The 26,518-nt window shown below is 56.5% G+C and overlaps 1 protein-coding gene across 1 annotated transcript in view; it reads right to left on the bottom strand.

Moving 5' to 3' along the window:
• Positions 1-944: 944 nt before the first annotated feature.
• LOC119109817 (protein RER1-like) overlaps positions 945-26,518 on the bottom strand; it is a 36,953-nt gene continuing 11,379 nt past the window's right edge. Inside the window, exon 4 of the mRNA XM_037233570.1 lies at positions 945-968. Coding sequence (XP_037089465.1) covers positions 945-968 — 24 coding nt within the window. The remainder of the gene's footprint in view (positions 969-26,518) is intronic.

Below are 26,518 nucleotides of genomic sequence, written 5' to 3'. Positions count from 1 at the left end.
AGCTGGCGCCTGCCGGAAGGCGGCAGCGGAGCTCCGCCATCCTCTGCCATGGGTGGAGGATGTGGTACGACCGATGCCACAGCCGTAACACCAACCTCCGCAAAATCGGCAGGACTTTGGCGTTTTCCCGTTAGGACTGCTGATTCCTGCAGCTTTGCCACACCAGCTTTCTTTGGTATTCTCCATCCGCGTCCTCGTCCTGCTCAGTTACGCCCACCTATGCCTTGGCTACCCTGTTCCTGGGATGCAGTTTGTCTTCTGGTTCGCGTGATGTGTCCGCATTTCGGCACCGCTCCCCTGTTTGCTTGTTGTATGAATGTGGCGCCGCTTGTCTTGGCTCCAACCCCATGCTTGCTTACGTTTGCATGCTTTGTGCCGCAGCGCCCTTCTTTTCCGCCGTAGGTTTATCATTCGTCATCTACATCCACATTTTCTGCCTCGGTTTTCCATGCTCCCCTTATCCTGTTATCTATCAAAAGCTGCTCGCATTTCTCACCACAGTATTTCCTGTTTGTATCCGTCAGCACCCTAGGTACTCTCATTTTTCAATAGGATATCACAAAAGCTGAATCTCCACCCAACATCAACCGTGGTGCATTGAGTTCGGGGCAAAGGCCTGCTACGGTCAGGCCTGAAGCAATGCATCGTTATCCACCACCACCATGACGTCTCGGAAATGGTGAAACCCGTTTGTTCAACAATACTAGATGGGCGTGGGGATACCGAGGGGGAGGGGGTCATCCACTTTTCGTAGTGCCAGGCGTATGCATGCATGAGAATAACGGGCTCAAAAAGTGAACGCGTCGCTTCAATCATCAGCTTTTGAACACCCCTGCCTACACCTCGAATGCATCATCATCATAAATGCATCAGTGGCCAGGCCAGTCGGGTGCGATGAACGGAAACATTCTTTGTTATACGTTAGGTGCGCGCACGCTAGGTAACTATTCCAGAATGTCCTTGTCCTTCTGAGGCCGAGCGCGACCGTGAGCGGCTCACGGCTGGCTCGCCGACCGGCAGGTGTGACGTCACGCACAGCGTCAGCTGTCGCCTTCCCCCGCCCCCCGCCTCCCGCTCGTCGCACCGGCGGCTCCCCCATCTCGCGACAAAAGCGGGGGGGGGGGGGGGGGTCGGCGTCGGACGCCGGCAGCGAGGGGAGACGGTCGCGGGGATCTGATCTGGCTGCGGTGTCGGCCAGATTGATCGGACGTTCTGCCGGCGCCGACACCGCGGCCGCGCTGCCGCGACCGCCGGCGGCGCTCACGGCACGCGCACGCACGCCAACCAGCCATTGACGCGCCCTGCTCGCCAGAATGGCGCCTCCCGGGGGCATCGCACGCCGCGGCCTCAGTGGTCATTGCAGTGCCACAGCGATACGGGACGACGGTTAGCACACTCTGCAGGGACTAGGATCGTTGATAACAGACGTGCAGGGATGAGGAGGGTTGAATTGCAGGGCTGCAAGGCTAGGCTGCAATACTTTGCTCAGGATTTCACATGGATTTATATTATATTATTTGACATGAGGCATTGGATTGGGGGTTAAGCTAGGGGTGCCGGTAGTGTAGTGGTTCACGCGTCTGCGCTAACCACTGCTTGTCTGGGAAACCAGAGGTACGGGGTTCGATTCCCCGTGGTGCCCGCCCTTCCTGCCAGAGTGAGAGGCCGGCGACGCCATGTAGCCTCAGCAGTTGAGTGCGTCATAAAGCCCCAATGACACACACACACGGGGGTTAAGCTACATACTGTGGTGGTTTTGAAAGTCATTCCTGGCTGTAATCTCTTATATGCACAACCTCTTCCTTTACGGGAACTTTCCACGTATTTTTCGCGATTGGAGTGGCGGGGTATGTAACCCTGGTTGTTCAGCCACTCGGTTGAACGATCGTCCAAGGTAAAACACTTGTTTTACACGTCGATCGATGCTGAGGACCCAGAATGCCTGATAGCTACATCTAGTTAATCTTAATCGATGCCCGCCCAATCAACTTTTGTTGTCCTGTCCAGACACGTCACGAATAATGAGTCGGCGGCCGGTGCCAGCATCACCATTGGTATTCACTCATTATACCATAGAGTGGTCGAACATTCAGTAGCAACTAGCTTTCGGCGGATTGGGATGGCCGAAGGGCACTGCGAAGGTATGCGAAGAGCCTTGGCTAAACGGAAGGGAATTCCGCCTTGTACCTGAAGAGCGCGACTTAGGAACTGGGAGGTGACTTTAAAAAACAATGTTTTTGTCTTTTTTAAGGTAGCATAACAAAGCAGAACATAACGACACGAACATCGCCTATTAGAAATCATGTAAACGTTTTTCACATCGGATGAAAACCTGATTTATGTTACCACGTCTCTCACTGCACTGGTGGCTGAGTTTTAGAGATTTTCACGAACTTGCGGTGTCTTTGGTTAAATGTGCAGGGGCTGACATATACACCGCAGGTGGGGGCGCTGCCAAATGAGATACAAACCTCCACTTATGTCAGGTCCTCTCAGCTGATCTCAGAGGTTTTGTCTCATGCACGTTCCAGCGGGGTGCCCCAGCACACCCGGTCGGCGCTCAGCGTCTGCGATGTGTCACGAGGCCTCGCTCGCCTCCTGCTGACTCGGCGGCGACGGCAGCCCGTCTGTTTGCCGAGACGCTCTCACCCCGGACCGCAGCGGCCGGCGCAGCGTCCAGTCGTCACAGCGCCGGCCGCTGACGCCGCGTCCGACGACGGCCGCCCCTCGCCAGACCGAGACCGAGCGGCGGCCCGGGCCGGCTCTCTCACCGGTGCTCACACCTCACACATCACCGGCACTCACCGGTGATGTGTGAGGTGCCTGGTCGGCCGGCGTTGGCAGTCGGCGTCGGCTGTCGGCTCCGCGCCGCTGCAGTCGGCGAGAAAGCCGCCCGCCGGAAGCGACTCCAACAAAATAATGGCGGCCAGATTTCCGGTACGACCGCGAGGTCATTCACTCGAGCGGGCGAGCGGCGCGGCGCCGGCCGGGCCACGGCGCCGCCTGTTTATGGACCGGCCTGCTGAACGGGCTCCGGCCGAGCCGAGGCGGACCGCGCACAGGCCCTGCTGGCTAATGAGCAGCGTCTCGCCGAGGGAGGGGTGTCCGAGGCCGTATACCACGCAGAACACCCCGGTCCGAACAATGGGGCACAGCGGCTATCTAGCTGCGGAGATCGAAGAGAAGTCTCGTGTTTTCAGGACTTGACCTGCGGTGGTAAAAGCGGACCGGTGGAGGTTCTTACGCGTGACAGCACGCGGTGTCTCACGAAATGGTATTTGAGTAACAAACTACCGTACCGTACTAGTAACAAACTACCGTACTACCGAGTAACAACAACTACCGTTTAGTGCTGCTGGTTGACGCCTGCTGTTTCTACGTGCACGAGAACGATCCGTATCACTGGCTACACGTCAGCGCCGGCCCGGGAACGGAGAATGGTCGGCTGTTGCAAAAGTGTCTAGTCGGCAGTGTTAAAGGTGCATTACGTCACGCCAGATTGTCGGATATTGAAATATGACGAGCCGCATGGACTGGCCTTGAAAAACGTGGTTCCGAATGCGAATTTATATCACCAGCATGGGTGACAAGTAGGCGAGCCGATCTCTGTAATATCTCCCCGCCCCGCCCCTCCTCCGACCACGATGGTGGTACGCCATTCCGTTGGTCCCGTCACGTGGCGCATAACATGATCGGCCTCCAGAGGGGCAAGCTCCATATTCAGCTGATCATAATCGAGTGAGAGAGAATGAGGGGGGGGGGGGGGTCGTGACGTAGACAAGCTGCGGCAAAGATGTGAAATTCCTCATCGGGATTATATGCATGCGGCCACCGAGAACATAAGAACACCTTTCCGTCTCGAGACTGGTTCAGTCGCTGGGCTCCCGCTACTGGGAATATCGGGGAGAAGCATCTGTGGTTATCGCTGGAGGGGGGAGGGGGGCGGGGGGGCAGTTGTCTGGGGCTACGGGCGGCCCTGGCGGCGCTGCTGTAGAATCTGGAGAGGTGGCGGGACGCTGCGACAGAGCAGTGCTGGCGACAACTGCGCAGAGAGTGGCACGCTAAGCAGGAACACCGCCTGTCTAGGATGGCACCCTTGAACCGGTGAACATCAGTCGTCAAGCCTCTGGTGACAGGCACGGCACGAACTCCCGCGGAAGCCCCCTCCCCTGCACGTCTGCTCTGCAAATTCAGTGAGAAGAAGCAATGCTTGTGTCGTGGATCTCCATAGTGTCCCTGCTTGCACCCTCCCGGACCCTGCAGATTGTTACAGCAGAGGCAAGAGACAGGCAACGCGCGACACAGCGATATTCTCAGCGGTCTCTGCGGACCTTAGACTCCATTCGCGATGCCAGCTCTCATCACTGACGCATTGCGCGAGCAGCCAATCGGCAAAGCTGCATCAACGAGATAAATCGTCTGATGGACGTAAGGACATCGTTAGAGGTCTCCTTCCTCCGCCCTCCTCCCGAACTCTGCCTCTGAAACGCTGACGCGCCAGCAGCTCCCGCATCTGGTGGAGCGACGGCATGGCTGAAGAGTGCCGTGTGAGCTCCGTGAGCACGTGCCTCCGACACGTGAACACAGCTGTGGCGCCCCTCCTCTCGCCCTCGCTCAGCCCCAGCTCTCTGACGATTCCCAGCGTGCCATTTGAGCGGCGAGCCGTCGGCGCCGCTGTTGACGCCGCTGCCGCTGCCGGACGGCGTCGCTGTCGCTGCCGGACGGCGGCACGTACTCCTGCCGTCGCTCCTGCCACGCTCGGCAGACGTCGCCCCGATCGGTCGATAGGGCCGGTTTCTCCGGCTGTTTGGCTCGCGCCAGCCAGCTGGTGCCACTCTCCGGCGCGATTGGCACGATCTCGCCGTCGAGAGGATAGCCACCGCGACGGGACCTGAGTGCCGTCGGCGCTATGTAAGGACTTAGTCCGAAGTGAGCTATAGCGCTGTTCATCCGGGTCTGACTCCTCAACGGACTCCCAGCGGCCGCTTGGGATCAGTGCTCGTGATACCCGGCAGCGCTCAGCCCTCAACGTGCACGGGACTGGCGCCAGGGCCGCGGAGTACAAATGGCTCCGGGACATAGTGCAGCACCAAACAATCCCGGTCGGCCCTGGGCGGCGAGCAAACACGGCACCACACCGGCCCTGGGTGGCAAGCAGACATGGCACCACTCCGGCCCTGGGCGGCGAGCAGACACGGCACCACCGGCCCTGGGCGGCGAGCAGACACGGCACCACCCGGCCTGGGCGATCAGCACGCATTGTATCACTCCGGCCGGTATGTTGGTGACGGCGACGGAATAGCGTCACCATCGCCGGGTCTCGTAAGCAAGAATAAGTGAGTGTGATGACCGCCCATAATTCCTACGTCAGCGATGACGTCAGGGCGTCACACCGCCAGTTGTCACAGCCAACGCGCTACCGTCACCAGCTGTGACGTCCGTCAGGCCGCCGTCGCCAGCAGCGACAGCTGTGTCTGTCCGAGGCAGTAGGTCAACGCCGTTTTCATCCCAGTTAGCCTTTGTGCAGAAACTCTAGTAGGGAAATGCTGCTAGCACTACTATTTTCCCGAAAATGCAGCCGATATTCTTATAAGCCAAGAGTTCGTCCCACGACAGTGCCCGAAGTAATTACTGCTAATACCGCTCCCCTAGAATTGAGAACGTAGAACAGGCTTAGTGATACAGGTCACGAAAACAGAACGTCGGTTGAACATGCCGTCTGGATTGCGGACTGGCCCCATCGGCTCGCTGCTTATTTTGGCCATCAAAACTGAAGCCAGCAGCTGATTGTCATTCCATCCACAAACAGCTCAGACCAACCGTTCCCTGCCGAACCGTACGTTTGTCACCGCTTTCGCCGCGAAAAGTACCGAGCGAACCGTGCTGCGCACCCCGACGCTGACGTCATCTCGGGTTGTGGGGACCGGAGCAGGGTCGGGGCGAACGTGGCAAGATTCTGGCCAACAGGTCAAGGAGTGGGCAGGTGGGAGTGACCGAGTTCGGAATCTGGACTGCGGAGAAGGGTTGCCGGGCGCAGGAGGCAAGGGTGGTTAGGCGAGAATGGCTGAGTTCGGAATCTGGACTGCGGAGAAGGGTTGCCGAGCGCAGGAGGCAAGGGTGGTTAGGCGAGAGTGACCGAGTTCGGAATCTGGACTGCGGAGAAGGGTTGCCGAGCGCAGGAGGCAAGGGTGGTTAGGCGAGAGTGACCGAGTTCGGAATCTGGACTGCGGGGAAGGATTGCCGAGCGCAGGAGGCAGGGGTGGGCAGGTGGGAGTGACCGAGTTCGGAATCTGGACTGCGGGGAAGGGTTGCCGAGCGCAGGAGGCAAGGTTTTATTTGGCGCCAAGATATGCGAAACAAAGTCGGTCGGGGAGTGGTGCGACACAGGGACCAGGCCTCAGGTGAAGCGCGATTGGGAAGAGGCCTGCGTGTGAATGGGGCCACTGATGACTGACCGGTGCTATGCACGTGCCACGTGCTGGAAGAGAGGGCGGGAACAAGACAGGTCGATACGTTAGCTATATTCTAGCATCGTTTCATGTCATTTTTCCCCATCCACGATTTCGTGAGCGTTGGCCGGCTCAGTGGTCTTGCTATCTGGTGGGTTGTTAACAAGCCGGTTTCGTTGCTGCATTGGTTTAATTCAATATTGCCGCCGTTCATTTGTGTTGATTCTGAGAAGTGTGAGGTACATTTGTCAGCGAAGGTGTTCTATCAATCATGTGCATGCTCTATGTAGATGGCAATGTCCACTTGCCACCGCAGAGACGGCCCATAGGCAATCAACGTAGAAGGTGCTCAGAATTAGTGAAAGTAGTTAACGAGGCCACTTCATAAGGTAACCTGACTGTTCAATGGCTCAGCTCTCTGCGTAGCCTCTCGGAAAGGTTTCTTCCCCACAAACGTCTCGTTGCCGAAAGTGTCTGGACCGGTTTATCAGGTCGTACATCAAGACTTCAGCACAAATTCCTAATCAGATGTGTGGGGAAACCACTCCGACATTATGCACAGCCTAACTCACGAGTGCATGTTGCGTTAGTGAATCGCGCAAACGTGCAAACGTCCACAGTTCACAGCACGAACACCACCAGTATTTCCATGCCGGGCTATCTGTGACCACTTTTAATTGGCTTCGAAAAACCGCCAACGGCAATGAGTGGCACGCGATTAGTTTTCGTTGCTCTTGATATTCTTGTAGTGTAATCCTAATGAAATTTTGACATTGAACCATGAATCATAAGGTATTATATTGGGTCCATGCCGACATTCATAGGCCGCTGCCTGCCGCATCGGATTGCCTTGCTGGCGGTGGCTGTTTGTTGCAAGCGTGGAGGTTGGACTCGATGTCAGTCCCCGCCGTCTGTCAGTCTGTCCGCCGCAGCAGTCTGTCTCTACTCCTCCGGCGGTCGCGACCCGTGTCGACGCCGTGATGGTGTCAGATCACGGGCCCGTCACGCCGCGGTCGACCAGCGGGTCACGGGCCCGTCACGCCGCGGTCGACCAACGGGTCACGGGCCCGTCACGCCGCGGTCGACCAGCGGGTCACGAGCCCGTCATGCCGCGGTCGACCAGCGGGTCACGGGCCCGTCACGCCGCGGTCGACTAGCGGGTCACGGGCCCGTCACGCCGCGGTCGACCAGCGGGTCACGAGCCCGTCACGCCGCGATCGACCAGCGGGTGACGAGCCCGTCACGCCGCGGTCGACCAGCGGGTCACGGGCTCGTCACGCCGCGGTCGACCAGCGGGTCACGAGCCCGTCACGCCGCGGTCGACCAGCGGGTCACGAGCCCGTCACGCCGCGATCGACCAGCGGGTCACGAGCCCGTCACGCCGCGGTCGACCAGCGGGTGACGAGCCCGTCACGCCGCGATCGACCAGCGTCTCATCGATTCGGTGGGAGGCGGCGGCTGACCGGAACAGTCCGCCGCACCGCCCGCCCGCCGACCACTGCGGCGTGCCAGCTGCGGCGTGACGGGAGCTGCCACGTGCCGGCGCCGGCCCGTGCTGTTTCTGTCGCCTCTGTTTTGCAAGGCCCGTCTCGGATGTCAGGCCCTGCATTATGGCGAGCTTCGTGCCGTGGGATCGTATGCCGGCTAATCGGCCCCAACCCTCCCTCTTCCTCTTTCTCTTCCTCTCCCTCTCTCTTCCTTCCCCTCTCTCCCTCCCTCCTTCCCTCCCTCCTCCCGTCCCCCCCCCTCTCTCTCTGTCCCCCTCTCTCTCTCTCACCCTCTCTCTGGGTGTTTTGCGCCGCTTTGGCCGCCGCGTCGGTTGGGTGGTGCAGTCTTCGGGAACCGATTATCGCCGCCGTGTCCCGCAGTCGCGCTGATCGATGTTTAAGTCCGGTCGTCCAAATGAGTTGGCTTTGAGCGATTGTTTTCCCACGGTTTAGTGCGTGGAAAGCGATCGGTGGACGTGACCGGTGGTGCACGGGAATGAGCTGTCTTGGATGAGCTGATCTACCAACACTGGTCACCTTTACCAGTCGTGTCCCGCCCGCTACCGGTCACGAGGACTGCCGCCTCGGCGCGCCTTGGGGGGCGACCTTGTAGGTCAGGTCAGCCTGTGCAGGCGCGCCTGGTAGAGCCGCCCCGTAGGTCAGGTCAGCCTGTGCAGGCGCGCCTTGAGGAGCGGCCCTGTAGGTCAGGTCATCCTGTGCAGGCGCGCCTAGTAGAGCCGGCGCGTGGGTCAGGTCAGCCTGTGCAGGCGCGCCTGGTAGAGCCGCCCCGTAGGTCAGGTCAGCCTGTGCAGGCGCGCCTGGTAGAGCCGCCCCGTGGGTCAGGTCAGCCTGCAACAGGCGCGCCTGGTAGGGTGGCCCTCACATCGACTTCCACAGACGTGGCGTGCCTCTACAGCGGTCTCCAGCAGATTGGGAGTGGGCACACTCGGAGCCGGCGGCCGCGCGTGCCTTTGTGGACCACCACGCACCAGGCACGTGCAGCGGCGCGCTGCAATCACTGTGCCATGCACGGCACCCGGCTCTGGGGACCCACGCTCTCATTTCGGAGGCCTGGTGCTGTCACGCGAGCCATTGAGTTTGCTGGGTCTGTGTGCTCAAATGGCCGCTGTGGGTAATTTTCGCATGCTGAGCTTATGACTAAAGAAGACTTGGAGAGTGACGACTATCAGGAGCTCGATGAATAATGTTATGCTGCACTTTTTCTGGTGTGTCACTTTGATGAGTGAAATAATGCTTGAAATGTTTCGCCTATACGGCAGACTCCGTGTCAAATATCCCCCTGGTGGTAAGTTTATCGACATGCATCAATTTTTCGTTTTGATGGATTCCGACAGCAAAGGAATAGAGCCATAGAAACGATCCATAATGGAAACGATCCAGAAATAGAATAGATCTTTAGATCTATCGGAATCGACGGTTTGGACAGTCTGGGACACTACCCCGGACATCAGATATAAGACAAAGCAAATTGTTATGTTGTGAGTGATAGCGCGCTTTACGGTGAGCATGAGATGACAACTGACAGCTGACATGAAACGAGTACAACATTTTTCCAGGTACCCCCGCTAAATCGCTAACCACCGAGCCAACAAATCAGCCTCTGTCGGGGCTTTCCCACTGTAACTGGCACGGCCGACTGGGATGTAGACTTATAACTAGATATCGGAGAGCTCTCATCACCGGCCCGGTACTCTGACATGGCCGACTGGGATGTAGACTTATAACTAGACATCGGAGAGCTCTCATCACCGGCCCGTACTCTGACATGGCCGACTGGGATGTAGACTTATAACTAGACATCGGAGAGCTCTCATCACCGGCCCGGTACTCTGACATGGCCGACTGGGATGTAGACTTATAACTAGACATCGGAGAGCTCTCATGCACCGGCCCGCTACTCTGACATGGCCGACTGGGATGTAGACTTATAACTAGACATCGGAGAGCTCTCATCACCGGCACCGGTACTCTGACATGGCCGACTGGTATGTAGACTTATAACTAGACATCGGAGAGCTTCTCATCACCGGCCCGGTACTCTGACATGGCCGACTGGATGTAGACTTATAACTAGACATCGGAGAGCTCTCATCAACCCGGCCCGCTACTCTGACACGGCCGACTGGGATGTAGACTTATAACTAGACATCGGAGAGCTCATCATCACCGGCCCGGTACTCTGACATGGCCGACTGGGATGTAGACTTATAACTAGACATCGGAGAGCTCTCATCACCGGCCCGCTACTCTGACATGGCCGACTGGGATGTAGACTTATAACTAGACATCGGAGAGCTCTCATCACCGGCCCGGTACTCTGACATGGCCGACTGGGATGTAGACTTATAACTAGACATCGGACAACTCTCATCACCGGCCCGTTACTTTGACATGGCCAGAGGAACGTGAAAACTGATACAGGGCCGAATCCCAGGCCAGTTTGTCTGCCGGAAGGCAGTTCTTTCCACCTTCCAGCTTAAAATGTTTTACATCTTTCTTGCGAAGAGGTCAGGTCTGCGTTCGCGCAATAGCCGTTATGCCATCGTTATCACCGCATTGCTCCGGGTTCTTTCCTCGCCACATAGTGAACCTCTCCCGTATGGCTTCATCCGATTCCGGCACGATGAGGCCGTCCGTATCTCTTCCTGCAAGAATACCTTTCACGCAATGTGACCTCTGGTTTTTGTTAGCGTGGGTCGGCTCCCCTGACGCAGTGCGCCGACGGCGACCACGTTGTGCCCGCTGCACCATTATCATGTCGTTACTTGACGGCGGAAGGAAGGGAGGGGCAGGGAGGGGCGCGGGGCACCGGTCCAGTGCAGATGGGTCCGTGACAAATGCACGTGCTCGTAGTGCTCGGACGCGGCCAGGCGCGTGGGTTTCGGTCACCGCCTGCTGGAGTGGGCTGGCTGGGTTGAGAGGAGGGCCTGAAATACATGCATATGTGCTGACCTGACTGGGCTCAGCCAAATCCGGGTTTAAGGTGGTGGATATGTCGTAGCTGTTAACTCATGGGCGAGGAAACAGCGTACAACAACCTTTCTTCCTGTGTTAAAGCCTGCACCAGGGAGAGGGGAGGAAGAACAACGTTCATAATCATTCCGTTATCCCTTTACACGCGGGTGTTATGCCTAGCGTTAGACTGGAGCTTCTGTGCTTCACAACAGCCGCTGACCCTGATAGCCAGTTTTGCGGCCTGAGGTCCGGCTCCTGAATACTACTGGCCTTACTGATCCAACCACATACGTGAGGCACAGGCGAACTGCCGCACTGCTGGCGAGGTTTTCAAGAGGGAGGACCTTTTTGCTAAACAAAATTGATGGTGCACGTATGTACCCACATGACCGATGGGTGCGACAAAAGTAGTCTTAATGGCTTCCTTAATAGTTCGAGTGTACCAATTGGAATGCATCTTTCAGCGGCGTTCTGGCATTATGCTCGCTCTTCACCACGAGCGTTTTGACCACAAGTCGCTTGGTTTCTCCATGACCCTGGCGTTTGATGCTCCTGCTGTGACGCACCGCTGTGAGCCATTGAAAGTTACTGTCCATGGCGGACAATAGCACCAAAGACATTCAAGATTCGTTGTGTCGTGAACTGTGTGTGGGACATTTCACTCAGATCGTGGGTCCTTTCCGCTTCAAAGGTTTTCCCGGAGATAAAATAATGTACACTTTTTTCATCTGACTATAACGAATAACTCCAATGTTTTGTATTGACTTGTGCAGCTCTAGATGATTTTTACGACACACAGACCGATACATGACATCTTTCCCTCTTATTTTGGTTCGAACTGTATCTTTAGCCAGAGGCCGTCGTCAGCTGGGTAAAGGCAACGCTACCAGGCCGGTAAATCTGTGAAATGGGTCAAAATCACGGGAGTACATCGGGCATGACATGGCCAGAATTACAACTTGAACACTATGCGGCTGAGAAGCACGTAAAGTCAGGCACCTCACTAGTGTGCAAGCAGCTCAATTCCCAAATAATGGCCTAAAAAGTGAAATGAAAGTCAAAGAAAAACCTGTCAATCATGAAAAACAAACATGCATGACGCAGATTAATGTCATATTTTGTTGGTCCCCACGGACCAATAAAACGCCGGGAAGTCTGAAACAAAGTGCTTACAAAAATCAAAACTGAAAGAGGCAGTGATGAGAAACACCCAACCCAGACAATGCCTAATATTGCTGTCAGATCACCTTAGCAACTCAGCAAGAAAATGATTTACATATATATATATATATATATATATATATATATATATATATATATGACTTCTGGTTTGCACCAGCTATAAAACATGCGAACAGATGCATGTACGCGGTGCTATAAGCTACCTGCAGTGCGGTGGCAAAAAAAGACGCACATTTCCATTGGTGATGATCATTCCATTGCCTTCCATGCCAAAAGTGATATAATCACGGAATTGAAACTAATGGATTTGAAAATAGAGAAGCATTAATTGTGGTGGTTTATGTCGAAGTGTCACGCACGAAATGATTAGTCTGTTATAAATAAGCTGTGCCGTCTGGCTGAGGGCTGCGTATCTCTGATGCATTTGTGTATATGGTTAAGTGGTCTAACTGAGAATGCAGTACTTAATGTTTTGACCTGATCATCTACCTACTGGTCAAGACATAGTTGACCGGTGTCGCCTTGGGCTCAGATTCTTCATTTCCAATATTCCTTCTCTGGTTAAATAAGTACGGACGTACGCGTCCCTTGCTGACGTCATTTGTCTCTAAACAGCTCATGACCGCTGCCCTCGGCGGACAGCTGCTAAGCTGAGCTACAATGCGTGTGGCGTGTGAAATTACATGAAGTTCATACATATCTTGTAGGAAAATTGCACCCCGGATCCGAAATCTCAGTTTGTCAACAGTGATAATGAATTGTTGGTGCAAAATTAAAAGAATTGTGAGTGCATAATAAGAGGATAATGCATCCATTTATACGAATATGAAGGCAAATTAAGTAACAAGGTTTTACAAATTATTTTGGATACCATACATCTGTCTAATTGGTTTGGGCATAAACAACTATGGGACTGCACCTGACACTTCTCAACGACTTTGTAGGGTGGCGAAGGGCAGGGTATTTCAGAGGGGGGATAAGCGGTTGGGTGACTTCTGCTCGCGACGATCAGAGGGTGGATACAGGTGTGGATAGCTGCTCGGGCTTAGTGCCGGTGCTGGTAAGGGAATCTTACACGCGAAGGGCTCCATTTTGGTCTTTGGTTAAACATATCCATGAGTATAAGCATACCCCAGCGGGCAATTTAAGCTCGATCAAAGCGACGGTTGAGGAGTTATAACCTCAGGATAGCTGCATGCACCAGCCTCTGCTATGCTAAAACTCCCTTGGGTGCCAGTGCGAACTGCACTAGGGCCTTCCAAAATTGTGGGGGCGTTTATAAAATGAAAAGAATGACAGAAAGCCACCGATACCCAGGGATCTTTCTAAGCTGTTGGCAAATGATAGCCGGGACATCGAAGGGGGTGCCTTCATCTCCCCACGCATGACCATGTGTGAAACGCGGCGGCTTCTGTGTGTGGGCCGGCCGGTTTGTTTCCCCTGTTGATGCAGTCGTGCGGCTTGGGCGGCCGGATTGTTGTGGTCTCGCGCGGTGGCCGGGTTTGTGGCGCCGCGTCAGCACTGAGCGCTGGCCCCCCCGGGACGGCAGCAACTGGTGCGGCGCGGTGTGTGCCACAACACGAAACAGGGATCCGATTGGTCAAAGGGTTCGGGACTGAGGTTGGATTGGGGTGGGACCGAGGTAGGTGGAAGGGGATTGAGATGGAGTTGGACTGGGTCAGAGATGGCACTCCAGACTAACGGTGCCACTTTTTCTGGATTTGGAATGCGGGTATATAACAAGTAATTGTACTGTGCTGTAGGTTTGACACTTTCTAAGCAATGGCAGTCTACCCTTGAAGCTACAGCGTGTCGCGAACTATATGCTCATAAAATGGCATTCATTATATAGCTGGAAAACTTCATAGTATAATGCATCTCTCCTATCTTATCATTTGCATGCAAACAAATGTCATGGCCATTTATTGCCAGCAATTGCTGGCTTATATGTATAAATCTGTTGATAAGAAGACAAAGAAGTGCGATAATCTTAGATTGGAATACCCGCGACATCCGCAAAGCAGTCGGCAATGCCCGCTAAAAGCCTTGCGAGCTTTTTAGGCCCACTCCTTGTGGGCAGGCGGGCTCAAACGTGCCAGGCACTTCTCCAGACCCATTCCAGACTCCTCCAACCTTCAGTTATGCGCGTTCTGTGCATGATGCACTGAGCCATACGCTGTGGCGGGTATTGCATGCCGACGCGAGAGACGGTATGTTTCATTGGGGCTTTACAGCGCAGTCAGCTGCGGAGGCCATATGGCGTCGTGTGCCCCTCACCCCGACAGGAAGGGCGGGCTCCGCTGGGAATTGAACTCCTCACCCCCGGTTCCTCAGACGCGCCGCTACCGGCATCGCACCACGAGAAATGCAACGCGATTCTCAGTGATGTGAGACGGCAGTCGAGTCGGCTTGAAGCGGCACAGCCCCTCCCCCCAGATGGTCGTGAGTCCGGTGGGCCGCTCGTCTGTGTGTCCGACTTGCTGCAGCTTTGCCGCCCTGCCCAGCAGACCGGCTGTGGCCAATGGCCGCTGTTGCCAGACAGCGCTCCCCTCGACCGCCGTCACCAGACCCATCGTCAAGCATAGCCATCTGTGTGTCCGGAGGGTGTCAGCCAGCCGGCCGGATTCCGTGCTCCTCCGGGGAGAGAGTGGGAGCGAGGGTGGGAGCGAGAGAGACGCGAAACGGCGTGTGACCATGACCCAAGCGGACAGCCCGTCACCTGGGCGCTGACCAGGCGATCGTCACGGGCCGAGAGCCGGCGCCAGAGTCAGCAGGACCAGCTGCGGCCGCGCTCCAGCCGGCCAGCTCACGTGCAGACGGGTCTCGATGCCTGTCCTCCCCCGGGCATGTTCAGACCCGACGACTATGAATGGCCGGCAAGGGGCCGGGTGCCGGAGATCGTATCACTGAACTGGCCGGTGGGCCGCTCGCAGAGGCAGGGTGCAGCAGTGGTCAGTGGACCGCTCACACAGAGATGGGTGTAGCGGTGGCCAACGAGGCGCTCATATCCGAGACAGGGTGCAGCGGCGGCCAATGGCACGCTAAGACAGAGACGGGGTGCAGCGGTGGTCTGTGAGCCACTCACATCAGAGACAGGGTGCAGCGGCGGCCAATGGCACGCTCACACAGAGACAGGGTGCAGCGGCGGCCAATGGCACGCTCACATAGAGACAAGGTGCAGCGGTGGTCAGCGAGGCGCTCATATACGAAACAGGGTGCAAAGGCGGCCAATGGCACGCTCACGCAGAGACAGGGTGCAGCGGCGGCCAATGGCACGCTCACACAGAGACGGGGTGCAGCGGTGGTCAGTGAGCCACTCACGTCAGAGACAGGGTGCAGCGGTGGCCAATGGGCCGGTCACGCAGAGACAGGGTGCAGCGGCGGCCAATGGCACGCTCACATAGAGACGGGGTGCAGCGGTGGTCAGTGAGCCACTCACATCAGAGACAGGGTGCGGCGGCGGCCAATGGGCCGGTCACGCAGAGACAGGGTGCAGCGGTGGTCAGTGAGGTGCTCATATCCGAGTCAGGGTGTACCGGTGGCCAATGGGTCGCTCATATCAGAAACGGTGCTCGATGGTCGATGAGGGCAACCTACCTACCCATTTTGTTCCACGGGCTATGCCCTTCCACTGATAAGGCCAGCCTATTGGAGGTTAGGAGGCTCCACAAATTAGTAGGCGACACTCGCAGAGTGACACGTTGTGGAACATTGGTTTGCGCCGGGCACTTAACCGGCACAAACCAATGCCGCTTAAGTGGCCGAGGTAGAGGACAGTTTGACTTAAGCTTGATAGTCAGATGATAAGGGGATTTTACCATGCTATGCAATGCTACGACGCTGTCATCCAGTGGTACGTTTTCCCTCATTATCGGAGAATGACGATACTTTAAGTGGGATTCGAACCCACGTTACGTGTACTCTGATCAGTGCACCCGGTTGCCGACTGAACAAGATATCATCCCAAAGTACAGCGGGAATGAAGCATCATTAGTTCGGGTGTCTCTGGTACCGTGTGCACCTCGTCATCGGCGCTGTGTGGTCCGCAACAAGACCGGGCGGTCGGCGATCCCTTTCAAACATAACGCGTGTTGTGTATGCTGCATGTCAGCTGTCATCTCGACATTCAAGCGTGCGGCCTGACGGGCGCACGTGCCTGTTTTTCCTGTCGTGAGCTAATACGTGGACCGTCGTCAGGTGAGCTCAGGCTGGCTTTGTCATCCTGCTGGCCTGGAGGCTACCAAAAACTGCGAAATGACCCGATATTGCCCTAGCGGTTCGACTCATGTGTCGAACGATAGCCTCTGTTCTCACTCTGGCCTCTGTTTGGTTTCAAGGTTAAAGTGTACATCTCCGTGACCATTGACGAGCAGTAGTGTCAGAAGTACGAAGCAGTGCTCAGAGCTTGGAAACGCCAGTTGAATTTATTACCGCAGGAGGATGAATTATTGGCATTGTATCGTGTCCTTGTCACACACTGTGCTCGTTCCCCGAGCAGTGAAGGGTCAGTTTGACCTCGGCTATCAGTTGCCACGCGTTTTCTACCTGTTTTAACTGACAGGTTCTTTAAACATCGTGTCCACTGCTGTGGATCTTAATACCTGTAACAACGCCGCCGTTTGAATTACTATTGCAAACGACAGCACCGTGCTGCCTGTTTACTGAAGCAGCATCCAATGCGCGAGGGCAAAATGCCGTTCATAATAACTGAACCAATAACGGGATCGTGCCCAACAAAGAGACACATAATTAGCCCCGGCGCGACAGAGCGGCCATCGCGGCCCCGTAAGCCGTCGCTCTTGATACGGCCCGTTTGGCGCGCCAGGGCAGCGCTCTCGTGCCATTCCGCACGCCTCGTCTTGCAGGGAGCGACAACAAGGTGGAAGAGGAGAGGGGGCGAGATCGACAGCGGGGACAGGAGTGACAGCGAGGGCCAGGGCCAGGGCGAAATCGACTAGAGATCAGTGCCGGCTGTCGTCCTGACGGTGGCACTTTCGACATGTCCCTCGCTTCGACGCGATTTAGCAGCTTATCGCGCGCGCCGTGTGGCGCATGGCGCGTGTCCCGCCGTGGGATCGGTCCCGTGTCCCGCCGTGGGATCGGTCCTGTGTCCCGCCGTGGGATCGGTCCCGTGTCCCGCCGTGGGATCGGTCCCGCGTCCCACCGTGGGATCGGTGAGACCGACTTCCCCTCTGCCCGTCTGTCGTTCCCTGCCAGAGAGACGCTTTCCGTCGTTTTTCCGTTGTTGGATGGGATCGATGGGTCATCCCCCACTCCATCCCCACCCCCGCCCCCGGGCGCAGCCGGCGACGCCACGCGGAATTGGTAGGCAATTGTTTCTGCCGGAGCGGCTATAATGACGCCCACACGTGAGGACTCCCATAATGGAGGTCACGCGCGTCCAAAGACGATGCACGCGCCGGTGCGTGTGCGCGCCGCGGCGTCACGTGCGCAGCGGCGTTCCGCTTGTACACCGAGGAGGTGAGACTCTCGGGTCAGTCGCAAGTGTAGATGAAATCGATGATTGGTGGATATGATGCTTTTGACTGGAGGAGATGTACAGGATACGGATGTGGAATTGTCTATTGAATCGTTTTCTTTCACAGTCAGAGATAGTGGAGCATCAGCGGTGACGTGGTGTCACGTGGGGTGTAACGTCACATCGGGTGCCGATCTCAGTGCGCGAGCCTCGGAGACTAGGCTGTGACGTCTGGACGATTGCGCGGTACCGGCGATGCGCGGCGAAATGTTTGCTTTAGTGGTAGTAGCGCCGTTCCGTCACTATAACGCTGGCACCGGTGTCACAGCTGCACCGCCAGCTGACAACCCGTTCCTCTCCCCGGGCTCCCGCCCCGGGAGACCGCGTCAGGGAAAAGGAGCGTGAGAGCGTGCGAGGTTTCAGCGAAACCACTCCCCGTGTAACAAACCGGTCACAAATCCGAGGACTTTGCATAACATGATTACTGCGGACCACAGTGGTGTAAGTTGCAGTGATAAGCGAGACTGGAGAAGCTCGAGTAAGCCGCCCATCCATGCGTAGCACGGATGACAAAAAGAAAACAGAAAAAGGATGAAACAAACTAAACACAAATTAACCATAGAACAATCGAACGGGCGTTGCAGAGAGCGTATAAATGAGGAGAACCAGAAAATAAACATGGCACAGTCAATTTTCGTGTGGCAACAAGTGGCCAATATAGACATTTTTACGAGATGACCCGATGATTGCGTTTGTTAATCTATCAACTGCCGTGGCCTACCGAAGGTTGCATGGCAGCCGCTGTCAGCAGGTGCAGCTGCCGCCCCGCAGGCGGCAGCTGCCGGCCGCCGCTCGGGCCTCGAGGCGTGCCGGCTGCTCCGGGTTGACCACGCGACGTCTGTGGAAAGCTCCGACGCATGCCTGTGCCGTGGAACCGTATCAGACCGACGAGGCGAGGGCTTATCGACTTCTGAGTACGGAGGACGGACCGTGACGTCACAGCGCCTTGCGCCACGGCGAGCGCTTGCCTACGGGAATCTGAGTCAGCCGTTTGTTGCATCATGCAATCGTTTCAAAACAGGAGCGAACGCTATGAGTACATAAATTGCGCCGGCCCTGTCGCGACAACCGACGCGGAAGGCTGCAGCGGTCGCAGCCATTACGGGGATTTATCGCCTTGATAAATTGTGTCATCAGTAATGTAAGCAAGCACCCATGCGCCGATGCATCGTCCCGCCGTGATCACTATGGTCCAGACGCATGTGACGTTGGCCGGGGTGCCTTAATTGAAGAGGTCTGGTGTCAGGCCGACCGAACCGGGGCCGTCCATTGCCGTCTCTCTCGTCCATTGCCGCCGCCCTCCCGCCGTGTCTCTTCCGCCGGCCCAGGTGCCGCCTACAGGCCGTCCGGGTGGGCGCCCAGGGTGCGCGCCGCCCGACAGTTCTGGTGAAGACTGCGGACCCTGAGACGGTTGCTTGTCCTGCTGACGAGCACTGATTCCTGCTGATTTTGGTCGGGGTGTGCGCTGGGCACCCAGTCGGGGTCCCCCTCCAGGCATCTCGGCCCACTCGTGGCTGACGCACGCAGCGTGCCGCGGACAAGCAGGGCGTCGCTAGGATTTAGGATGAAGCAAGAAAGAAGATAAGAGGGGCGGTTAACTCCTGCCGACGGCTGCTGACGGCTACCGACTCCTGCTGACGGCTGCCGACTCCTGCTGAAGGCTGCTGACTCCTGCTTAGGGCTGCCCCTCGTTTTTGACAATCGCCTAGTGGGAATATTTGTCTTGGCTGCTAACAACGTGTCTTCCTGCTTCTTACTTATGGTCCACACGGACAACTTCTGGGACCGGCTGGTCCAGAGCGGCCCTCGCAGCACACAGAGCGTCCGGTGACGCCGACCGCTCCCCCGTACCCGGGTCGGCCTCTGTGGCCTTCTCTCGGGCAGCTCCGGGCCGACCCTGATCCTGTCCAGCTGATTGAGTGGATCCCTACCTGCCTATCGCGGCGCGCGGCGTCGTCGGCCCTCGCTCGTCGCTGCTGATCGATCGGGCAGATCGGGGCTGGGTGCCGGCAGCGCCGGCGCCCGCCGTCGTCACGAGCTCGTCCTCCGCCGGGGACGTGGCGGCGGCGCGTGCGTGACTACCATCCGGCGGCCCAAGGCGGACGGGGAGGCCTTGCGGCGGTGGCAGCGCGGTCTGCGCCGGTGGGTGACGGGAGGGGGGGGGGGGGGACATTCCCGGCGAGCCGGTGCCGAGCGGCGTCGGCGGAGGAGGCGCGAGGTTCGGCGGTCGCCGCCCGAGCGGGTCGCATGACCCTGGGCCGCGGCTGGGCCTGGGCGTCGGTCGGGATCGACCGCCCGGGTCGGCCGGGTCGGCCCGGGCCAGGTCCGGTCGAGCGCCGCCGTCTCATCGGCCTCGTGCCACCGGATCGGGGTGGGATCGGTCCCGAGTTGATGTGATCGAATGGATCGGATCTGGACCGAACCAGGCTTTATTCGGACCGGATCGCACTGAATGTAATTGAAATTGGGCAGATTGGGTTTGGATGTTATCGTATTGTATATGCTGATAGGATACAGTAGCCAGATGGTTAGCTCTTTCGGCCTTCACATGAAGCCTGACTCAAATCCCGGTTACGTCATGATTTCTCAGCGCTAACATGGTCACTGCAGTCGCTAACGCTGCATAAACGGATGTACAACGACGTGCGTCACGTTCCCTCTTTTGAATATTAGGAAATATTTGGGTACCTTGGGATCTGGCTCGGTGTCATGCGGAGGTGGGATCTGATCCAGCGTTGATCGTGATCGAATAGGATCATGTCGCGATCTTTTTGTATCGAATCAGATCACCTCATCACATTGCCGTTACGACGTGTTTGACACCTACTTTGAGATTGTTCGGTGTGTTAAGGTCACTGGGGCATCGGCAGGGCGCCTGCGCTAAAGCCTCCTCCCAAGCGTCCCATACGTATGTCACCTCTGTCTGTGTTTGAAAAGTATCTGTCACCTCTATCTGCAAGTGTCTCCTACGTGTGAGCCACCTGTGTCTGCGACTGTCTGGTGCTTTCTGTCAGCTGTATCTTTGAGTGTTTGTTGCGTGTCCGACATCTTTGTTATTGTCTGATGAGGACGCGCGTTACCATGTGCACATGTACCTACCACCTGATATATTGTTTTAAAAGTAGATATCAAAGAGGAGAATGGCGGGTCCTTACCTCTCACGTATGTCTTAAAGGCTAGTACAGATGACAGTCATGGGACATATCAGGGATGCAGTTTCCTACCCAATTGGTGTGCTCCAGCCGCCCCCCCCCCCCCCCCCCCCCCCTATGAACTTGGGCTTCAACTCCCAACTTTGTGTGACAGCAAAATAGGCCAGTTTCGGGGAGAAATCCGTTTGTTCACGTATTTTTGTGGCATATCGGGCAATTTTTTACTGTTCAGCGCTTCCCCCTCCCCCCAACTCCTTTTGCGAAACGACGGCTCTGGAACAGGCGATGCTCCGAAATGGACCTCAAAATCATTCACCTGCCATTCCCTCGTCGCATGACGAATTCGTAAACACAGGAAGCCGGGGCCTGCTGTCGCCTTATTTACTGGTGCTGCATCGGCGCCGTGATTGCTATTGGAATCGGCCGGTGTTTATGTCTTGAAGTCATTCCTGCGGAACAGTGTGACACACCAAGGCCTTGCACAGCTCAGCTTGTGGAAAGTAACACCATGCTTCGGTGGCTAGATGAAGATGTACATGGGCTGTAGGGAGATCACTCAAGACCAAAGTTTTTTTATTTGCTGCGAGGTTTTCACACACACGCCACAAGCATAGATGGACATGTGATGGGGAAGGTGAGCGGAAACAAAAGCAGTACCGCGTGTGACACATCGCATGGCATCAGCACCACTTGCGGCAAAGAAAAGCAGCAGTACCGCGCGTGACACATCACATGGCATCAGCACCACTCGCGGCAAAGAAAGCAGTACCGGCGCGTGACACATCACATGACATCAGCATCACTCGCGGCAAAGAAAGCAGTACGGCGCGTGACACATCACATGGCATCAGCACCACTCGCGGCAAAGAAAGCAGTACCGCGCGTGACACATCGCATGGCATCAGCATCACTCGCGGCAAAGAAAGCAGTACCGCGCGTGACACATCACATGACATCAGCACCCACTCGCGGCAAAGAAAGAAGCCAGATAATTTTGCGGAAGGATTGAGACCAGGTATTAACATCACATGAATTAATTGTTCGGATTCACGTCCTCGTTTGGTGCGTAATGCACACAACGTTTCGGCCGATTAACTCTGTGGCCGTCATCAGATGATGTTGAGTCCTGAGAACGACTGCGTGATGTTGGCTTTGAGTCATGCATGCGCCACAACCCGGATCCTCTCCCCCAGAATCGCTAGGATTCGAACCAGAGTCTTCTGATTGTGAGTCCCGTGCTCTATCAACTGAGAGAACCGGGAAGGATGATTTTTCAGTTCTGGAATTTGGTATCATTCATCCCCTGTATATTTTTGAAGATTTTCCACAGAATACCACCTGACAGCGGCTGGGGAGTTAGCTGGCCGAAACATTGTGTACGTGCTACCACAACAGACGAAGGCGACAATCCGTACGGTTATTCCATTTGGCAATCAGAAAAATTCGTAACTTTTCGCACGAACAATTCTGCGGATAGGCTCGCGCGAAAGGCTCCAGGGGCGTCGCGACGCTTACCAAACAGTGACAGGGAACAGGCGGGCAACGGCGGCCTCGTGTCGGGTCGATGTCGTTTGCGTCTGTTTGGTCGTCTGACGCGCCGCTGGATCACTGGGTTATTTATTGACGTATGTATGTGCCAAGGTCATAAGCGTCCCTCGTCCGGTGAAATGGGATCCAGCCGCATGTATACATGCGCTCGTGATTCCCGTGTCGTCATGACCCCTGGCCGGGACCGATGCGGGATGACGCTGTACCCATCCTTTCGCCTGACCTGCTGGTCGAGTCGGAGCAAGATGACCTTGTACCTCTCTCTGTGACCTCTGGTTAGGGATGATGCAAGGGTGTCCCTGGTGCGATGGGCCGATGCAGAGTGGCCCTGCACCCTCCCCCCCCCCCTCCCTTGTGACCCGGGCTCGCACCGCTGCAGTCGTGTTACTCTGCAACTGTGCCTCCCTCTGACCTGCTGGTGGGGAGGGGCGGGGACGACACGAGCCTTGACAGACCCCGAGTCTCCGTCGCAGCCGCCCGTGCCTTCGGTGGGTAATGCCAGGAGCGGCCGCGGACAACGTGTTGTGATAAGGCAGTGGTGGGGAACAGGACGCAGTCGAGCGGCTCGGCCGTCTGCTCAGGGGAGGTTCCAGGCTTGGCTCTGGGTGTCGCGACACGCGCAGCGCCTCAGACGGCCACTTCGGCCGTTTTTTTCTCACCTTGCTGCGCGTGCTTGCATATTTGTTCAGTGGCGGAGCCAGCGAGTCGCATTAGTCGGGTTGACCACCAGGAAAGGCTGAGGCGCAGAATGATGACATTTTGCTGTCCTTTGGCACTTATGCCAAGACAGTCAGATGAAGGAACCTGAAGTAAATGGCCTGTTCAGTCGTGAGCACATGTTTGAGCTTTCCGAGTGGTCGCCGCCCCTGTCTGCACCATGAACAAGTCATCTCCACAGACCCCGCTTCTGGAAAACCAAACGAATGTTCCTATCGCGGGAAACTAATTGCTGTTTATTGGGAGGCATGTGGTGTTTTCCCGTATATATTTTTTCCTGTCTTCGTATTCCGAGATGAATTTAAGCCGTCCTCGCTTCTGATGGCGAGGGGAACGGGTTGGGGGGAGGGGGGAGTGGAGTGGGGTGGGGTGGGGTGGGGTGGGGTGGGGTGGGGTGGGGGTGGGGGTGACGGCTTGACCAGACCCTTCACCACTGCCGAGCAACCAGATGTGTGTTTACTGCATTAGCATTTCGTCACACATCTCGACATGGCCTCCCCCTCCCCCCTTCTAACGGTCAAAAATCGTCTTAAGTGTGTCACCCTCTTAACATCGCCTTCCTCTGACGGTGCAGCGTCCTCTGGAACATTTCATTGATACTTCGCCACTGACGGCACCACTCCGGAGCGAAGGTTCCCATACTTTGAAAACTCGACTGCATATTTGCGCCATGGAAACAGCCCGCGGGAGCATGAGGAATCTGTCGCCAAATGTCACCGAACCACCCGTCCGTCGCGGTCCCCATTCCCGTCTGTCGCCACGAAACCCCATCTGTCGCCGCCAACGCTCGGCCAGGGACGGGATCCCGGACGGACAGTTTGCAAGACCGTCAGTCTGGGACACACCAGAGCTGTCCTCCTAGAGACGACCAGTCAGCAAGGGAGCCAGCCCACCTCTTCAGAATCCGGTGTGGCCCTCCGAGATCCTCAGGGACAAGGTCCTGGTCTGCCTCGGACATTCTCGGTCAGGGACGGACTCCCGTCTGCCCCTGAGGACCCTGGGTCAGGGACGGGCTCCGATCTGCCCCGGACGACGTCGGTCAGGACGGGCTCCCGTCTGTTCCCAACACCCTCGTTCAAGACGGGCTCCCGTCTGCCCCTAGACCCTTGGCCAGGGGCGGGTTTCAGTCGATGGCCGGTCGGGGGCGGAGGCCGCCAGCGAGCTCCGGCCTGCTCGCGTCCGTCCCGCCGCTTACCAGTGAGTGGGCTGGGCGGCATGCGGCAGGCGGCAGGCGACGGGCGGCGGGCAGATTGGGCGACCGGCGGCGGCGGCGCGGCGGCGGCAGGCGGGGGGCGGTGGGCGGCGGGCGGCGAGCTGGCATGCCGTCCTCGCCCCTGTCGGCGACCTCGGCGCCTCGCCGCCGCCTGTCGCGGCGATGTCCGACGCATGCCGAACCGCGCGAGGGAAGCTGAGAAGCGTGGCACGCGGTCGGGAGATTCTGATATGCTGACCGAGTACTGACAGTGAGTTGAAGTTGAGCTGGGTATGTGGGGCGGCGTGTAGAACAAGGTGAAAGTGGTAGAATGTCTGGGCGTTATGTGTTGGCTGTGATATCTCCTGGCTTCATTGGCGTGCCAAATGCTTCTAGATGTCAGGGTTGCATGTTTTGACTAAATGCACTGCCACCCTCCGTAGACATGCAAATGCCAGGCCATATACGTAAAAAACAGAACTGTGACTCCATCAAATCACATCGCAAGGTGCATTTTTCGTGGGCTATGTGAACAGCTGTAGTAAGGGAAAGCAAAAACGGAAGCTGTACGAGCCTGAATGTACATGTCTTAAAGAGGGAAAGTGGAACCTAAGGTGTGTGATGCCTCGTTTGAGTTGCGTTCATATGATCTGCTTCTGTCAAGAACCCACTCGTGGCATTCATTAATTTCCTTCATCATCGCACGAACGATGCGATCGAAAAATCTTCGATCTAGTCAGATTCCCGCGGTCTTCCAGGAGTCACTTCTGTGGTGACGATCGTGCAGTCTGACAGACCATAACGGACAGTTACGGCCGCTCTCTGGGATTGGCACCGGGACTGGCCGCCATAGACGGTCGGAGAAGCCGCCGGGGCCCGCGGGACGATTCTCCCCCCCCCCCATTCTGGGGCCCCGCTGCCGGCCCTCCCGGGATTCCCTGCCGGTCTTCCGGGGCCCGTGACCCTGCCGCGTGTCTTGTCGAGGCCACGCGCGTGCCGGTAGCTCAAACTTTCCGCCAATGTGATTCCAGTGGGTAAAGTTCCACCGGCCAAGTTTGTTTCGAGCGGTTTGCTGATCTCACAGACGGACGGTCCAAGCTTTTGGGCGGGCTTTCCAGCCAACATTCCGCCTCGCGGACTCGCGGACTACATCACGTGCCACCATTTTGGGGTGTTTTTTTTACGGAGTGCGTCATTTTCCCACGCACATCGGGTCGATTTTAGCAGTGTGCACGGGCACCTGAGCAGCTGCGCTGTGCACCATCGTAAACTGTGCACCATCGTAAGCTGTGCAACATCATAAGCTGTGCACCATCGTATGCTGTGCAACATCGTAAGCTGTGCCCATCATGAGCTGTGCGCCATCGTAAGCCGTGCACCATCGTAAGCTGAAGGCCAGGCGCTTCTCGGGCCCGGCGCATACCGCGCTACGCTTAGCTGGCGATGCCTGCACTGTTTGGAGGGATTTTGTATTTACTTGTGAGGGGTTTCAAGCATGAAAAGTAAAGATTGTAGTCCGGAGGGGTTTCAACTGTGAAAGTTAGATTGTAATCCGGAGGGGAGGGGTTTTAAGTGGGAAGGTTAGATTGTAGTCCGGAGGGGAGGGGTTTTAAGTGTGAAAGTTAGATTGTAGTCCGGAGGAGTCGAGGATGATGTGAACCCTCTGTGTGGTAAGGCTGTCAGGACGCACATATCTCGATGGGATCATGATGCAGCTGTGACTTTCCTGCGGAGCTTGCGAATATGATACAAACACATTTGCTTAGCTTTGCTTGAGAAGATGACGTGTTTTTATATGCGTCATCTATGCCATAATAAGGATGCGCATCTCCCGAAGAAGAAGCGTGGCGTCTCCTTGCTCAGGCATATTGTTACCAATGTTGTTTTCTTTTTGCATGCACATTTTATCACCACCAGCATTCAGCCAAAACGCCCATAGATAAGAATGTCATTTCCAGATGATTCGTTTTAGTCTAATATTGATATTATTATTGTATTGCCACTGACGTAGTACATTGCTGAACGCCCACGAACGTGAGGCATGCCCTGTGGGCGCCGACGTTAATCTATCCGGATGGCGGTTCGCGGCTGCGTGTATCTGCCGGAGAATGGCCGTCCCCAGCCGCCGTCCTGTTTAATTAAAGTCACGCGAATGTCCGCTGCGAAAGAGGGCCGGCTACCCCGCCACCACCCTCGCCTCCGTCTCTCTCTCTCTCTCTCTCTCTCTCCTCTCTCTCTCTCTCCATCTCTCTCTCTCTCTCTCTCTCTCTCTCTCT

This window comes from Pollicipes pollicipes, unplaced genomic scaffold, assembly GCF_011947565.3.
Source record: "Pollicipes pollicipes isolate AB1234 unplaced genomic scaffold, Ppol_2.1 Scaffold_7231;HRSCAF=8579_pilon_pilon_pilon, whole genome shotgun sequence".
NCBI classification, from domain to species: domain Eukaryota; kingdom Metazoa; phylum Arthropoda; class Thecostraca; order Pollicipedomorpha; family Pollicipedidae; genus Pollicipes; species Pollicipes pollicipes.
Note: the sequence above shows the minus strand (reverse complement) of the source record. Positions and strands in the feature narration are given on the sequence as shown.